Below are 19,086 nucleotides of genomic sequence, written 5' to 3' on the forward strand. Positions count from 1 at the left end.
TGGTCTCTCCAATGTAGAGGAGACCGCATTGGGAGCAACGAATGCAGTAGACTAAGTTAGGGGAAATGCAAGTGAAATGCTGCTTCACTTGAAAGGAGTGTTTGGGCCCTTGGACAGTGAGGAGAGGGGAAGTGAAGGGGCAGGTGTTGCATCTTCTGCGTGGGCATGGGGAGGTGCCATAGGTGGGGGTTGAGGAGTAGGGGGTGATGGAGGAGTGGACCAGGGTGTCCCGGAGGGAACGATCCCTACGGAATGCCACCAGGGCGGGTGAAGGGAAGATGTGTTTGGTGGTGGCATCATGCTGGAGATCAAGTAGGTTAATCATCTCAACTAATCCATGTGGTAGTGAATTCCAACTTTTCATCACTCTCTCATTACTTCTCATGAATTTTATATTGGATTTTTTAGTCAGTATCTTATACAGGGGTCATCAATGTATGAACTTCCCCAGTGAAACATCTTCTCTTCATCTACCCTATGAAACCCTTCCATAATTTTGAAAACATCTCTCGGGTCACCTCTCAACCTTTTTATAAAGTTGTGAGCACCAGTCCCTTCTGTCTCTCTAAGGTGTGCTCTCATCCCTGTAAAGTCACACACAAGGGCTATATCTTCTATTTATATCAGTATCTTTACAAGTCAAGCATCTATTGCATCACACCATTCACCTGAAAATGCTAGACCTCTCAGAAAAGAATTAATGATTGGCTGAAAGAACAACTTTTCAGCTTAACCAGCAAATATCCAACTGATAAATATGATCAATGCTAAAGTAATTAGTTTTGCTCAGTAGAGAGGAATGAATAAGTGACAAACAGTGGCGCAATTAAATCAATCCTTTTCTTTAAAAGAAACTGTCAATCCCAAATTGCCAATAAGTGATCAATCAATACACCCCAAAAATTCTGTTTAGCTTGCTTGAGCCACCATTTTGAATTTTCTTCTCCACTCCCACGTTAAAGCTTAGAATTTGAAACAACTTTTGTAACATAAAATAATAATTCTAAATAACATTCTTATTCATACTTGAAACCCCATGAAAGAGTTTTTTTTTCTGGGAGAGCCTAAGGATTAATTTGGAGTACTTGGCTGGAACTTCAATTAATGGGTTGAGCTTTGATGACCGTTACTACGCAAATGTCTTGCTTCTGCAGATCACATACAATCTCTGTCAATCACAGGAAGCCCCTCCCTACTTCATTTTGGCTCATAAAACATAATTTTGACTCCAAAACATAGATGAAAGATCCCTTTCCTTTTGAGTCTAATGAACACCACTTTCGACAAGTTATAGTCAAATACTACATTTCCTCTTTAAGACAGGGTCAGATGACTGACATTGGAATGTCTACCATTTACTCAAGAAGTGGCTAGAATGTCTGCCAGACTGTATGCTGCAAAAGTAAACGCAAACTCTCTTTATTTTCTTCTTATAAATTAATCTGTTTAAAAACTTAGACAAGCCTCAGCCGAACTGTAATGATCCGGCATCAGAAGTGAAGTAAACTGTGTCGCATCTGTGGACCGAATTTCTCGGCACATCCAGGTTTGATCTATCATCAAGTTTGAACTTCTGCCAATTCTCACTATGCTTAGCAAGGAAAGGAAGATTTTCACCTTTCAGGGCTGCATCAAAGCTTCACAAAGATGACGATGACATTTAAACAGAACACATGTTTATGGTAATGGAGCAAGAAACGGAGCACTTTTAAAAAGTCCCACTCCAAAATCTAAAGTTAAAATCTAGGCTGACACTCCAGTGCAATATTGAGGGGGGACATTGCATTGCTGGTGACATCATCTTTCAGTTGGGACATTACATCTAAGACCCTGCCTGTCCATTCAGGTGGATGCAAAAGATCCCAGGGCACTATTTCAAAGAAGAGGAAGCAAGTTCCCCCCAGTGTCCTCACCAATATTTATCTCTCAATCAACATTAGTAAAACAGATGAGCTGTTCATTATTGCAATTCTGTTTGTGAGAACTTGTGTGTCCAAATAGGCTGCCATATTTCCTATATTGAAACAGTGATTTCACTTCAAAAATGCTTCATTGGCTGTAAAGCCTTTGTGATTGAGATTGTGAAAAGCACTATATAAATGCAAACTCATTCTTTCTTACATACTTCAGTTGAAAAATCAGAAAAAATTCAAATGAACACTGATGCAAAAATATGAGCTATATACTTCATTCCAGCACACAAATTGATTTATGAAAAGACAGCTCTTCTTCCTCAAATGCCTCTCCTCTGTGCCCTCCCGACCTCAGCACAGAACAGAAACTGTGGAATCATTTGTCTGAAGTCTCTATAAACAGGCCGAATGCTACATTTGGCTAACTGTTCAGAAATTTCAGCACAGAATAGTAAATGGCATTGCTGACAAAGAGCAGTCACAAATGCTGCAATTGAGGTCAGATCCAGTACTCGAGCAAACCATTCAAATGATGTGACATTCAGACCTGGCAAAATGCCAGGCGGCTGGTCAGAGAAAGGAATTAACAAGGGTCAGTTGCTCAAAAGTTATGATTGGTACAGGGAAATTTTAAAAATTTAATAATCCTCAGAAGTAGAGTCTCACTGAACCGGAAAGTTCAGTAGAGTATGATGGTACAGTGGTTAGGGAGCTAGGCTGATAACTCAAAGTTTATGTGATATTGGGTTGCTGATGTGTGAACCTATTAAAAAACTGTATTTAAAACAATGCTAATTCATCTTACTAATTCCATTCCTACTACTTCCTTAAGTGGAAGATGAACTAAAAAGAATGAAACAAGCAGCTCAATTTGGAAATGGTACTCCCTGTAAAAATGAACAGCAAAATCAGATCTGTTGACTGAAGCAATGAAACAGGAAAGATTCACTTTATCTATACAGAAAAATATTATAACAAACTGGTTGGACCATATAATTTCACTGGTTATTTCATTTGGATTTAGGCCAATAGCACTGCATCAGCACAGTGTCATTAATCAAAATCTAGGAGAGGCATCCAATGAAAGAAAGAGCTCGCATGCGATCGAGAGAGAGCACAAAGGCCAAGAAAGACTCCTGCACACCAAAGTAAGAGCGCGACGAGAGGGGAGCGAGGGAGGGCGACGGAAGAGGGGAGAAAGGTAAATAAGAGAAAGTGAGAGAGACAGAGAAAGTGAAAGAGAAAGGAAGTGGAACCTCTGGCCCATTTTAAAAATCTAAAAACATCTCAGCACCATCACAACTCTGTTTCAGAATTCATGCTGGCAATGAAAAAGAGAGAGCTCCACCTACCTCAAGCTGCCTGTGAAGCAATTTTTTCCTCACTGACTCACAAATCTTCGATTTCATTATAAACACACTCTAGAGTTACTAGCAAGATCTGAATAACTCATACTATGGTTCCACAACTGTCACATATATTTAAAATAAATATTCAGTTAAGTTCACCAAATAAGAATAATCACTATGGATCGATGTCTGGAGGTGTGTCAGGACCACTGGACATGTTTTTGAAACGCTACCACCTGAGACCGAGGCTAAAAATCAATGAGGTTCATGTCAGAGCTCAACCCTCTCGCAGCACAGCTCTCCCATCAACCTGTGCTTTGAAGATACCCAATGGTGTAGGGTCACACACAAAACAGAAATAAAATCATAACACACAAATGCAACAAAGTATACAGTGGATGAGCTCATGTCAAAGCTAGGATAATGTCAATTTTGAGGAAAATCAAAGCACTCTGGAAACATCCAGCAAGGCTAACTCTGAGATTCAGGAGACACTCAGTTGAGCAGTATCATTAGGAAGGTGAAGGTTAGTTAACAATCCTACTGTTTGAAACACAAATGGCTGTTCATCCTCCTGGAGATAGAAAATGTTCTTTGATTATCTTATTTCCAAGAAAAAAAACTATGAACACTTCAGTAACCACCGGTGCAGCCTCCCCATCATCGCCTGGCCATTCAGAGCATATCCAATCCCTGCTGAGTTTACAAGACCAAACATAATTTGAAAATTCCAATCTCACTCCCCAACACAAAGTACCGAGATGGAGAATGGCGACCCAGTGTAAATGGCCAAGGGTGACAGCTGACCCAGTGGAACTTTCCAATGGAGGTTCCACTAACAGGTCAGCTGGTTAAGGCAGTGAGTATGTGACTCTCAGGCTTGGGAAACCTCAGGTTTTATTGCTACTCCCTCGACTGCAACATTTTCAGTCAGACAGAGGTAACACAATTGGCCTCAGTATCACTGATGTGTGGGGAGTGGATGGTTGAAGAGCGGGCATGGGTAGAAAGACAGCCAGGTTTCCTAACATATCAATGACAATTCCTGCAGTCTAAAAGCTCGCCCATGAAGAATGAATAAGGCTACTGACCTACAGTATCTAAAATCATGGTAACCCCACTTCAGCAGGATTCATCGCCTTCAGAGATAAAAGGGGGAAAAACAAGAGGTGGGGGAAACAAAGGGAAAATTCAGGAAATTTGTGTGATGACATTATTGGCACCTTCAGATGGTCAAGCAGACAGATCCACCAGTCACAATACAAGCAAAAAGATTTGTGTTTAATTTTTTTAAAAGAATTGTTTTCATTAAAAAAAAATATTCTTATTGCTCCATTACGGTAAGTATACAAGATCACAAAGAATGCAAGAAAATATGTCCATACAATAGCACTCAGCATCCCAATACAATAACCCCATGGCCTGACACACTGACCTCGCAAAACCCCCACGACCCAACATGCTGACTCCACAGGAACCACATGTCCCAACACACTGACCCTGCAATAACCCCGTGACCCGTCACACTGACTCCACAATAACCCCGTGACCCGTCACACTGACCCTGCAATAACCCCGTGACCCAACACACTGACCCCGCAATAACCCCGTGACCTGTCACACTGACTCTGCAATAACCTCATGACCCGTCACACTGACCCTGCAATAACCCCATGACCCATCACACTGACCCCGCAATAACCCCATGACCCATCACACTGACTCCACAATAACCCCGTGACCCAACACACTGACCCTGCAATAACACCGTGACTCAACACACTGACCCCGCAATAACCCCATGACCCATCACGCTATAACCTTGTGAACCCACAATAACCCTGTATCTTATCATGCTCTCCCCAACAATAGCTCTCAACTCCCTGTCTCCATACAGTAAACCATACAAGTTAAGTAGTTTACTTTCTCCAGGAAACGGGAAAAGGAGAAAGAGGTGGAAAGGGTAGCTGATTATCATCACAGCTCTGAATCCAGCTGCAGAAACATGACGGTAGGTACACTGCCTTTTACAGAGCTTACCAGATACAGATCAATTTGAAAAACAAGCTGCACATTTTTGCCTTGGATATTTTGTACATTTAGGCTCCTTTTATTACATGCTGCACTCCTGACTTAGGGTCAATGTGCAGCCTTCCACATTTTTTATGACATATATCTACTGTTGTTTGCACTGTTACAAGCATAATGTCCCCTGAACCAGTATAGAACACACCATTCAACATGGTCACTATAGGTCCAAATTTGGGTTTGGTGGGAATGGAATGTTAAAATTCTTTTTTAAAATTATATACATTACAAAAGCAAGGGAAGTTATGCTCGACCTTTATATATAAAAAAAAACCTGGTTAGGCCCCAGCTGAAGTATTGTAACCAATTCTGGGCACCACACTTCAGAAAGGATATTAAGGCCTTGGAGAGAGTACATAAGATTTACAAGGATGGTCTCAGGGCTTGTGAGACTTCAGTTATGTGGAAAGACTGGAGAAGATGAGATGAGATAACAGTTTTAGTTAACGGGCAATATGATCGGCGCAGGCTGGGAGGGCCGAAGGGCCTGTTCCTGTGCTGTACTTTTATTTGTTCTTTCTTCTCCTAACAGCAGAAGAAGTTGAAGTGAGATTTGATAGGTGTTCAAAATTATAAGGGATTTTGATTGTGGAGAAACAGTTTCCAGTGGCAGAAAGGTCAGTGGACACTGATTTAAGGTAATTGGCAAAAGAACCAGAGGCGATACGAGATAACATTTTTTTTTTGTAAAGGCAGTGAGTTGCGATCTGGTGTGTACTGCCAGAAAGGCTGTTGGAAGCAGATTCAAAAATAACTTTCAAAAAGGAATTGGATAAATATTTGAAGGAGAAAAATTTGGCACTCTATGGGGAAAGAGCCGGGAATTGGGACAAATCTCTTTCAAAAGAACTGTCAGCAGCGTAATGGGCTGAAAGGTGTGCATGTGTGCTGTATCATTCTAGGACTGTTGAACCAGTTTAGCAGCACACACTTCCATTGGGCTCTAAACCAAATTCTCCATCACCAGACCTGAATTCAATTTACCTACCAAAAATAAAATGAGAAAAAATCTCAGCACACTAAAAAGAATTAATTTTGAAGTCAGTGTAGAGTTTAAATTAAGACATCATTGACCTAAATTCACTAATCATGGTGCAACCTTCAGTAGGTCAAGCTTCACATTCACACAGTAAGAGATAAAGCTGCAAAAATCAAATAGTGCCCTCATGGTCTATTTCTGACCTCTGAGCTAGAGGGGAGAGCTGGACCTAGGTGTGTAGGTCACACACAATTACATCTTATTACCTATACTTGAATTAAAAAAGCAGGAGCCCTGAGCAGCTATGGGTCTGTAAGTGGAACAGGAGAGAAAGAAAATCAAAAAGCAGCATCACGATACAAGGAGGGGTAAATTACAATTAAATGCTTAATTTAGTCTACCTATAACAAACCACAATTTTTGAGCTGGAATCCAAGGTGCACTCAGTGCGGGCATCAGGGAAGAGGAAAAGTGTTTCCTCAATACTTTGATCCATGAGGTAGTTACACCCCTTAGGATAGGTAGTGGTACAGGTCCGGTTAGTGCTCATGGACAGGAGGATGAGACTGAGAGTCAGGCAGGTAAGGGGACCTGGTGTGCAGTACTGGAGGAGCCTTTGCTCCTACCCAACAGGTATGAGGTACATGCTGCCTGTGTGGATGAGAGCAAAGTCTGCATGGTGGATGAGCAAACTGATCACAGCACCAATGGTATAAAAGCTATTAGAGTAAGGGGAGTGAAAAGGTATCTGGTGGTGTTAGGGGACATTATAATCAGGCATCCACGACCAGGAATTCAGAAGGTTACAGTACCAGAGTTAAGGGCATCGCTTCATGGCTGAAGAAGGACTTGGAGTGGATGGGGAGGATCCAGTTATCACGGTCCTTGTAGGAATTAACAACATGGGTAGAATTACAAATGAAGCTCTGAGGGAATTTGAGGTGCTAGGGTTGAAATTCAAACACAGGTAAAAATCTCTCTGGATTGTTACCTGAACCATGTGCAGATTGGTATTGGAATAAACAGACTGGAAGGTTAAGTGCATGGCTGGAAGTGTTGAGTGGGAGGCAGGGATCTCAATTCATGCAGTACTAGCATTCGGATTGGGAAAAGAGGAAACTGTTCTGTTGGACAGTTACCACCTAAACCAGGTGAGGACCAGTGTTCTGGCAAATTGAATAATTAGGGCAGTAGATAGGGCTTTAAACAAATGACGGGGGTGGGATGGAGGATTCAGGAAAGTGCAAATTCAAAAGCAGCAAGAAAAATGTCAAGGCTGTGGAGCTGAGCAGTCATTTGAATTAAAATAAGTAGTGGGTCAGGAAAGTCAGAGTGTTAACAAAGATAATAGAGCATTAGACACTAAGGTAACATCAGGAAAAAATGAAAAAAGTTAAAGGCACTATATCCAAAACCACAAATAATTCACAATGACAAAATAAATTAATTGATAGCACAGATATAGATCTGAAACAGATATAGACAGCTTGTATAGCCATTACAGAGACCTGGGGCTGGATTTTACAGGGCGCCATGGCCCCCAACTCACCCCCACCTCCCTGGCTTAAAAATCAGTGGGAAGCCTGCCCAAAAGTTGAACGGCTATCCCGCTATCATTTAACAATCAATTAATAAGCTGGAGGTAGGATTCCCGCCCCTCAGGGGCAGGAAGTCCTGTCTCAAAGAGCTGCCAGCCAATTGGGTGGCTGGCAGCTCTGTGGTCCCAGCAGCACCAGGCAGGAGCTGTGGCCATTGCTATTCAAAAAATGAGGGAGAGAGGAAAAAAGAGGTAACTATAGACTAATTAACCAGACATCAGAAAATTATGTGTTATGAGGCACTCTACCAACCTGAATTCTCTACTAGCCGGAATTTCTGTTGTTTCCTTAATACGAATCATAAGTTTACCAACCGGAAGCAATTACAAAGTCATCCAGAATCCATGCCTGTATACTGTATTATTTTATATATTTTTTTAAATGTACTGTTGAGGATTAGAAGTAAAAAAAAAATATTCTTTACTTCCTGAATATTCGCATATTATTTCATGCTACAAGTATTGCGCTGAATTCCACTGATAACTGGCATTTCTGATTAACTGGCATCACCCATTTTCCGCACATGCTGGATAATAAAGATTTTGCTGTAGTAGAGAAAATGCTAGTATCTATCGTTAGGGATACAGTAAGGGGACACTTCAAAAAATCATAACAATTGGACAGAGTCAACATGGATTTATGAAAGGAAAATCATTTTTGACAAATCAGTTTAGGGTTCTTTTGAGGTTGTGCTTGGAGGGTAGATAAGGGGGAACCAGAGGTTGTAATGTATTTGGATTTTCAAAAAATATTGACAAGGTGCCACATAAAAGGTTATTGCCGAAGATTAGGGCTCATGGGATGGGGTATTATATTAGCATAAATTAGTATTGGTTAACGTACAGGAAATTAGGACTCACGAGATTGGGGGACGAGATAATGTATTAACACGAATAGAGGATCGATCAATTAACAAAATAACGGAGTCAAAATAACCAGTTCGTTTTCAGGTTGGCAGGCTGTAACCTGAAAACCATACTCTTGAACACCTCTCCCCTCAATTGCTTAGAAGTCCACCTCTTTTTACTTACTTTGTCCTACTGCGCCATTATTTTAAAAGATCAATATCAAATCAACGTTAATCGTCTCTGTTCTAACAAAAACACTTCTATTTTTTCAAGCCTTCCTTTATTTTTAAGATAAATTTATTTGCGGATGACTGCTGGAACAGCAAACACTTCGCCATAGGGAGTAGTTCTACGCAGAGAACATTGCATCTTTTAAAAAATAACTGTATAAATAGTTGAGGCAAATGGTAATACACAGCAGAAAGTTGGGCGGGGGGGGAGAGATTAGTTTTTGGGTTGCCAGGAGTTGGCACATACATGATGGGCTGACTGGGCTCCTTCTGTACTGTCAGCTTCTATGGTGACAATGACAGAAATGCTGATCTCTAGTAAGATTAACGCCAATAAATCTGAGGAGCCGTCAGTTACAGGATACTGACAGGAGTCAGACCAAGGATCTTACTCTAAAGCTTATCCTGAATCACCTGCTGGCTGCCTCTTTCTAGTGGCCTCTGCTTTTATTTGCCTGGAGCTTTCTTGTCAACCCAAATGATCCAGGGGAGATTTCGGAGCTCAGCAAAGAGACAGACAGAGAGGGTAACGCGACAGCAGCTCTGCCCCACTCCCCTAATGCTCACATCACTCAGGCTCTGGATGTGGATCAGGCTTTTTAAAAGGACATTTTCCATTCTCAGCTCCAAATCATTCGGTGATCCCGGCCCGGGCTGCACCACAAGCGGAGAAAGCACACGGTGCAGGAACCGCGCCGCGCATCGTCCGGAGCGGAGAGCAGCTCAACCCAGGATCCAGATCCTGAACCAAAACCAAGACCCAGGAGCCGGAGCCGGAGCCAGAACCGCGGTCATGAAGCACCAGGCAGACTCAGACCCAGCTTCTCTGTAAGAAACGCACTGAAACAACCCTGGAGAAAGTTGTCGCCAGCCCATTTCCTTTTGAGACGATCTCAATAACTCTTCAGCCATTTATTCCATTGGTCCTTTCTCTTTGATTTTATAATTCCCCGAAGGTTGTGAATGAGCCCCCGGCTCCGGGGGGTTGGAAGCACTCAGTCCCGGAGCTTCCCTCGGGGTGAGAGTTGAGAAGTTGGGGAGTGGGTTCCCGCTCTGCCCCCGGGGCTGGGGCTAGGGGTCTGGGCGGGCGGGCTGACTCCGGCCAGTCCCTTGTCCCTTACCTGGTGCAGGGCGGTCAGTCCGTCCACATTAGTATAATTGATGTCAGCTCCTTTCAGCAGCAGCTTCTCCACCTCGTCCGGGTCCCCGCTCGAACAGGCAGCCAGGAACACGGCTCCCTCGGCGAACTTCACTCGGAGCTGCTTGGTCCGGGGCCGCTCCGACTCCCGGTCCGTCTCCGAGCCCAGCCAGCGCTTCAGCTGCTCCTTCCTCTTGTGTTTAGCGTTATCACTGCGGGCCTGATCCCTCTCCCGATCCTCAGCCGCCATCTTCCACTGCACTCAGCCGGGAGTGCCCGAAATCCCAGCTTCAGCCTCCGCCACACAGCCCTGCGCCATCTACACACCCTCTGTATACATTACAGCCAGTGGAGCCAACCCTACAGCATCCGCGCACACTATACATTACAGGCAACATACCCTGCGCCATCTAGTCACATCCCTTATACATTACAGCTACTCTCCCCCCGATCCTTCCCCACACACAGGGATCAGGTAAAATATACCTACCCAACCCCACAACATCCACATTTAGTATGAATTATAGTCAGTTCGCCCAACTCCGTATAACCAAACAATATCCAAACACATATTAAATTATAGACAATACAAATAATCCAACATAGCCCGTCACCACCAATACCGTTCCCTATATTTTTTTTTAATTCATGGGATGTAGGTATTGCTGGCCGAGCCAGCTTTATTCCCCATCCCTCATTGCCCTTAAGAAGGTGGTGATGAGCTGCCTTCTTTTACTGCTGCAGTTTATGTGATGTCGGTACACCCACAGTAACACAGTTCCAGGATTTTGACCCAGCGACCGTGAAGGAATACCGATATATTTCCCAGTCAGGATGGTGTGTGATTTTAGACGGGAACTTGCAGGTGGTGGTTTCCCATGCATCTTCTGTCCTTCTAGGTGGTAGAGGTCACAGATTTGGAAGATGCTGTCAAAGTCGGCTTGGTGAGTTCTGCAGTGCATCTTGTAGATGATGCAGTTATTGTGCATCAGTGGTGGAGGTTAAGATGCTAGATGGGGTACCAATCTAGCAGGCTGCTTTGTCCTAGATAGTGTCGAGCATCTTGAGTGTTGGAGCTGGACTCATCGAGTCAAGTGAGTATTCAATCATAGTCCTGCCTTGTGCCTTATAGTTGGAGGACAGGTTTTGGGAAATCAGGACCAGAGCTACTCACCACAGGATTCCTAGCCTCTGACCTGCTCTTGTAGCCACAGTATTTATACAGTTGGTGCAGTTCAGTCGCTGGTCAATGGTAACCCCCAGGATGTTGATGATCGGGGTTTCAATAAATGGTAATGCTATTGAACATCCAAGGGAGAATGGTTATAATTCTCTGTCTTATTGGATACAGTCATTGTCTGCCACTTGTATGGCACAAGCATTGCCACTTATAAGCCTGAGCCTGAATGTTGTCCACCTCTTTTTGCATTTGAGCATGGACTGTTTCAGTATTTGAGGAGTTGCAAATGGTACTGAATATCATGCAATCATCAGTGAATAACTTCTGGGCTTATGTTGGAGGGAAGGTCATTGATGAAGCAGCTGAAGATGGTTGGGCCAAGGACACTCCCTGAAGAACTCTTGCACCAGTGTCCTGGGGCTAAGATGATTGACCTCCAACAACCGCAACTATCTTCCTTTGTGCTAGGTATGACTCCAACCAGTGGAGAGTTTTCCCCTGATTCCCATTGACTTCAGTTTTGCTGGGGCTCACAAATTTCAGTTAATTCATGCAATCCTTCAAAACATAACACAATCAGTATAAGGTGCTGAATATTCAATTCAATTCATTCCAAGTAATATCAAGGAAAGGTTGAGTACGCGATGTGTCCTGACAACATTCCTGCTATGCTGAGACATGCTGCAGAACTAGGCATGTCCCTAACCAAGCTGTAATGCCAGCATCTATCTGATAACCTGGGCAATTTTCAATATTATGTCCTGTCCACAAAAAGCAGGACAACTCCAATCTGGCCAATTACTGCTCGATTGGTCATTACTCAATCATTAGCAAAGTAATGGAAAATGTTATCAAGCAGCACTTACTCACCAATAACCCAATTACCAATGCTCAGTTTTGGTCCCTGCAGGAACACTCACCTCCAGATCGCATTACAACCTTGGTCCAAACATAGACAAATGAGTGGAATTCCAGAGGTAAAATGAGAGTGACTGCTCTTGACATCAAGACAGCATTTGATGACTGTAAATTCAAAGAACCCAGCAAAGGTGAAGTCATTGGGAATCAGGGGTAAATTCCATACTGGCTGGAGTCATATGTAGCGCAAAGGAAGATGGTTGTGGGATCCACAAAATGCAGGACAAATCCAATCTACCAATTACTATGAACCTACTCTCAATCATCAGCAAAGTGATGGAAGATCTCTTCAACTGTGCTATCAAAAAGTACTTACTCAGCAATAACAATTGCTGGAGTCATACCTAGCATAAAGAAAAATGGGAGTGATCACTGCAGGCCAGTCGTCTCAGCTCCAGGAATCACTAATGAAGGTCCTCAGGACAGTATCCTCAGCCCAACCATCTTCAGATGCTTCATCAAGGAATCTCCCTCCATGATAAGATCAGAAGTGGGATGTTCACTGATGATTGCAACTGCACAGATAATGAAGCCACCCATGCCCACATGAATCAAGCCCTGGACAATATTCAGGCTTGGGCTGATATGTGACAAGCAACTTTCATGTCACACATGTGCCAGGTAATGAATGATCATCTCCAACAAGAGAGAGTCTAGTCACCTCCCCTTCACATTCAACACCAACACTGAATACTCCACCATCAACATCCTGAGGGTTACCATTGACCAGAAACTCAACCCAACTAGTCTCATAAATACTGTAGCAACAAGAGCAGATCAGAGGCTGGGAATTTTGCATTGAGTAACTCACCTCTTAACTCACCAATTCTGTCCAGCATCTCTAAGGCACAAGTCAGGAATAAAGAACAAAGAAAAGTACAACACAGGAACATGCCCTTCGGCCCTCCAAGCCTGCATTGATCATATTGCCTGTCAAACTAAAACATTTTGCACTTCCAGGGTCCGTATCCCTCCATTCCCATCCTATTCATGTTTTGACAAGCTGCCTCTTAAATACCACTATCGTACCTGCTTCCACCACCTCTTCTGGCAGCGAATTCCAGACACTCACTACCCTCTGTGTAAAAAACTTGCCCCACTCCTCTAAAGTTTTCTCCTCTCACCTTAAATCTATGTCCCCTAGTAATTGACTTCCACCCTGGGAAAAAGCTTCTGACTGACTACTCTGTCCATGCCACTCATAATTTTGTAAACTTCTATCAAGTCGCCCCTCAATCTACATCGCTCTAGTGAGAACAATCCAAGTTTCTCCAACCTCTCCTCATAGCTAATAACCTCCAGACCCGGAAGCATCCTGGTAAACCTCCTCTGCACCCTCCCCAATGCTTCCATATCCTTCTGGTAATGTGGCGACCAGAATTGCACATAATATTCCAAGTGCGGCCTAACTAAGGTTCTATACAGCTGCAACATGACTTCCCAGCTTTTATACTCAATACCTCTGCCGATGAAGGCAAGCATGCCATATGGCTTCCTGACTTATCCACCTGCGTTGCCACTTTCAGTGACCTGTGGATTTGTACACCCAGATCCCTCTGCCCGACGATGCACTTAAGGGTTCTGCCATTTACTGTATAATTCCTACCTGTATTACACCTTCCAAAATGCATTACCTCGCATTTGTCCGGATTAAACTCCATCTGCCAATTCTCTGCCCAAGTCTCCAACCGATCTATATCCCGTTGTATTCTTTGACAATCCTCTTCACTATCTGCAGCTCCTCCAACCTTAGTGTCGTCTGCAAACTTACTATTTAGCCCAGTTACATTTTCCTCCAAATCATTTACATATACTACAAACAGCAAAGGTCCCAGCACTAATTCCTGCGGAATACCACTAGTCACAGCTCTCCATTCAGAAAAGCACCCTTCCACTGCTACCCTCTGTCTTCTATGACCAAGCCAATGCTGTATCCATCTTGTCAGCTCACCTCTGATCCCGTGCGACTTTACCTTCTGTACCAGTCTGCCATGAGGGACCTTGTCAAAGGCCTTACCGAAATCCATGTAGATAACATCCACTACCCTTCCATCGTCGATCATCTTTGTCACTTCCTCGAAAAACTCGATCAAGTTAGTGAGACACGACCTCCCCTTCACAAAACCATGCTGCCTCTCACTAATATGCCCATTTGCTTCCAAATGGTAGTAAATCCTGTCACGAAGAATCTTCTCCAATAATTTCCCTACCACTGACGTAAGGCTCACCAGCCTGTAATTTCCTGGATTATCCCTGCTACCCTTCTTAAACAATGGAACAACATTGGCCATTCTCCAGTCCTCTGGGACCTCACCCGTAGCCAGTGAGGATACAAATATATATGTCAAGGCCCCTTGCCTTCCTCAGTACTCTGGGGTAGATCCCATCTGGCCCTGGGGACTTATCTGCCTTAATATTCTTCAAGGCACTTAACACCTCTTTTTTGATCTCAACATGATCCAGTTGTGATGGAATGCTCTCCTTGGTCAGGGACAGGAACATGTGACTACAAGTGAGGCATGTATGGGGTTCCAGAAGGTAGCAACAGAGGACCCTCAGCCCTTGCAATTGTCCAACAGCTTTGAGGTTCTTGAAATTCGTGGTACGAGAACAGGAACTGCAGGGAGGATGAGCAAACTGACCACGGCACCATGGTGCAGGGGCCCATTCAAATTGGTGCAGTAAAAAGCAATGTAGTTGCAGTACGGGACAGTGTAGTTAGGAAGATAGGCACTTCTCTGCAGCTGAGAGCACAAATTCTGATGGTTGTGTTGTCTGCCTGGTGGCAGGGTCAAGGACACCTCCTCAGGGCTCTGGAGGAAGTTGGAGTGGGAGGGGAAGGATCCAGTTGTCATGGTGAATGTGATTACCAATGACATAGATAGGACTAAGAAAGAGGTTCTGCTAAGCAAGTGTGAGCATCTAGGGACTAAGTCAAAAAGCAGAACACAAAAGTAATAATATCTGGATTACCAACTGAGCCATGAGCAAATTGGCATAGGCTAAATAAGCTTAAAGAGTTGAATGCGTGGATCAAAGATTGTTGTGGGAGAAAAGGGTTTCAATTCATGGGGTACTGGCATCTGTACTGGGGAAAGACAGAGCTGTTCCTTTGGGATTGGCTTCACCTGAACCCCACTGGGACCAGTAAACTTGTGAATCATATAACCAGGACTGTAGGGAGGGTTTTAAACTGAATATTGGGGTGAGGGTTCACGTGAGGGGAGATTTGGAAAGTTATAGAGAATGGACAAGGCAATAGTGCAGGGTAGCAATGCGGGTAATGATAACCAAATCATGACAGAAAAGGACAGAATGTACAAACATAAGTGTGCACCAGCAAATAAGGTGAAAAATGGTAAAAAGACCAGAATTGAAGGCTCTTTATCTGAATGCTCACAGCATTCATAACAAGACGGATGAATTGATAGCACAAATAGAAATAAATGAGTATGAAAGGTAGCCATTACTGAGATACAGTTGTAAAGTGATCATGGCTGGGACCTGAATATTCAAGCGTATTTGACATTTTGGAAGGACAGGAAAAAAGGAAAAGGATATGATGACACTGTTAATAAAGGATGAGATCAGTGCAATAATGAGAAATGCTCTTGGTTCTGAAGATCAAGATGTAGAATCAGTTTGGTTAAAGTTAGGAAATAGCAAAAGAAAGAAGTCACTGGTGGGAATGATCTATAGGCCCCCTGACAATAACTACACTGTAGGACATAGATGTAAATTAAAAAATAATGGGGGCTTGCAAGAAAGGCACTGATATTATAGCAGGAGAATTTAATCTTCATATAGATTGGATGAATCAAATTGACGAAAGTAGCCACGAGGATGAGTTCATAGAGTGTATTTGGAATAGTTTTTTTAGAACAATATGATCTGGAGCCAAGCAGGGAGCAAGCTATTTTAGACCTGGCAATGTGTAAGGAGACAAGATTAATTAATGATGTCATAGTAAAGGATCCTTTAGGTAAGAGTGATCATAAATGATGGAATTTCAAATTCAGTTTGAGGCTGAGCAATGTGGATCTGAAAATAGTGTTGTAAACTTAAATAAAGCCAAATACAAGGGCATGAAGATAGAATTGGCTAAAGTGGAATGCGAAAATAGGTTAAAAGGTAAGATGGTAGAGAAGCAGTGACAGACATTTAAGGAGGTATTTTATAACTCTCAACAAAGATATACTCCATTTGGAAATAAAGGTGCAACAGAAGGATGCCCCATCCGTGGCTAACAAAAGAAGTTAAGGAAGGTATCAAATTGAAAGAAAAGATGTACAATGCTGCAAAGATTAGTGGTATCCTGGAAGATTGGAAAAATTTTGGAAACCAGAAAAGGAGAAGGAGAAATTGGAGTATGAGAACAACAGACAGTAAAAGATTCTACAAGTATATAAAAAGGAAGAGAGCAGCTAAAATAAGTGTTGGTCCCTTAGAGGGGAAGACTGGAACATTAATAATGGAAAACAAAGAAATAACAGAGAATTTGAAAAGTATTTTGTATCTGTCTTCACAGAAAACATCCTAAGAATAGTAGAAAATCAAGAGGCAAAAGAGAGTAAGGAACTTAAAGCAATCAGTCACCATCATTAAAGAATAAGTACTAGGAAAAAATCAGACCGAAGGCCTACAAGTTCCCTGAACCCAATGGCCTACATCCTAGAGTCTTAAAGGAAGTGGCTACTGTTATGATCTAAGTAGGGACCAGCAACATTTTTTCAGTATAAGAAATATGATATGGTTATTTACTAAAAGAATAAAGCCACAAGATTCTATGGTTTAAAACAGAAAAACATTACTATACAAGAGTCAAAAAAGTAAGCTCTAAATACTACCTATCCTATACTCTTAACATCCAGAATTAACATGAGCTAGACATGAATTAACAGGCAGATTATGGTTCAATATAAATTATAAATTACACGTTAAATGGCAGATACAGCTAAGACCAATCTTATGAATTGGCTGAGCAGTCCAGTCAGATTTAGGTGATCACACTCAGTCACAAGGTCCTTCAAACTTTGGCTCCCTGATGAGGAATTTCAGCTCTGATCTTCGAGGAACTAGTCTGATCTCCAGCCGATAGTAACACACAACCAACCTGAGTTCTACACGAATGGCCTTCACCACAAATGGCACACGGCTGCAGAATCTCCTCAACTCGGTCCTGATGGTGTTATCTGAAATGTTATCTGCAAGTAACAGAAACAGCTGCAGGAACTTATTCTCAGCTTCTGGATCTAGCCTCTTTCTTCTTCAGTCTGCTTCAGCTTGCTGGTACTGCTCCAGTGGTCTCAGCAACTGATACGGCTCAGTTTGGACTGATCTATGCCCTTTTATATCATTTAAACAGGTTCAGTTTGCCAGAAGTATTGGTTTCCAAACCTCAGGTTTTTTATGTCTCCTTAGAAACTGTTTGCCTGTTCTATTTCCCTTTCTGTTCCCTTTTCAATTTCTGTTAGGGTCTGCCTTAAAAAAATACAAATTAAATTTAAAGACTCATATTCCCTCACATTGCACAGATAGTAAATGCATTGGTTGTAACCTTCCAAAACTCCCTAGATTCTGAAAAAGTCCCAGCAGATAGGAAAACCGCAAATGTAAGACCTCTGTTCAAGGAGGGAGATAGAAAATAGGAAACTATAGGCCAGTTAGCCTAACATAGAACCATAGAAAATTTAGGATGCAGAAAGAGGCCATTCAGCCCAATGTTTCTGTGTCAGCCAGAAAGAGAAAAAAAGAGACAAACCGTTCATTTTAATCCCACTTTCCAGCACCTGGTCCATAGCCTTGCAGGTTACAGCACTTCAGGTGCAGATCCAGGTCCCTTTTAAATGAGTTGAGTGTTTCAACCTCAACCGCCAACTTTGGCAGTGAATTCCAGATGCTCACCACCCTCTGGGTGAAAAGGTTTTTCCTCATGTCCCCTCTAATCCTTCTACCAATCACCTTAAATCTATGCCCCCTGGTAATTGACCCCTCAGCTAGGGGAAACAAGTCTTTCCTGTCTACCCTAATTAGGCCTCTCATAATTACGTACACCTCAATTAGGTCACCCCTTAGCTTCCTCTGTTCTAAGGAAAGCAACTTTAGCCTATCCAATCCCTCCTCATAGCTGCAATTTTCAAGCCCTGGCAACATTCTTGTAAATCTCCTCTGCACTCTCTCCAGAGCAATTATGTCCTTCCTGTAATGTGGTGACCAGAACTGTACACAAAATTCCACAATGGCCTAACCAGCATTTTATATAGTTCCATCATTACATCTCTGCTTTTGTAATCAATGCCTCGCTCAATAAAGGAAAGCATTCTATATGCTTTCTTGATCACCTTGTCCACCTTTCCTGTCACTTTCAAGGATCTGTGGGCATGCACTCCTAGGTCTCTTACTTCCTCAACCTCTCTCAATAACTTCCTGTTTACTGAGTATTCCTTTGCTTTGTTTTCCCTCCCCAAATGCATTACCTCACACTGTCATTGGGAAAATGCTGGAACCCATTACTTAAGAGGTAATTGCAGTACCTTTAGAAAAGCAATACAATCAGACAGAGCCAATATGGTTTTGTGAAAGGGAAGTCATGTTTAACAAATTTATCAGCGTTCTTTGAGGATGTAACAAGCAGGGTGAATAAGGGGACCAGTAGATGTAATGTATTTGGATTTTCAAAAGGCATTCAATAAGGTGCCACATAAAAGGTTACTACACATATATAACATGGCACTGGGGGTGATATATTAGCATGGGTAACATGGCTTGGCTAACTAACAGGAAACAGAGAGTTGGGATAAATGGGTTATTTTCAGGTTGGCAAACAGTAACTAGGGAAGTGCCAC

The 19,086-nt window shown here is 42.7% G+C and overlaps 1 protein-coding gene across 3 annotated transcripts in view; it reads right to left on the bottom strand.

The window, feature by feature from the left end:
• Window positions 1-10,502, bottom strand: part of LOC144684758 (protein phosphatase 1 regulatory subunit 12A-like) — a 180,301-nt gene extending 169,799 nt beyond the window's left edge. For all 3 annotated transcript variants that reach the window (XM_078548945.1, XM_078548946.1, XM_078548944.1), the window contains exon 1: window positions 10,127-10,502. In XM_078548945.1, the coding sequence (XP_078405071.1) occupies window positions 10,127-10,393 (267 nt within the window). In that variant the 5' untranslated portion in view covers window positions 10,394-10,502. The remainder of the gene's footprint in view (window positions 1-10,126) is intronic.
• Between the last annotated feature and the right edge of the window lie 8,584 nt (window positions 10,503-19,086).

Source organism: Cetorhinus maximus, chromosome 9 (assembly GCF_964194155.1).
Source record: "Cetorhinus maximus chromosome 9, sCetMax3.hap1.1, whole genome shotgun sequence".
Classification (NCBI taxonomy): Eukaryota; Metazoa; Chordata; class Chondrichthyes; order Lamniformes; family Cetorhinidae; genus Cetorhinus; species Cetorhinus maximus.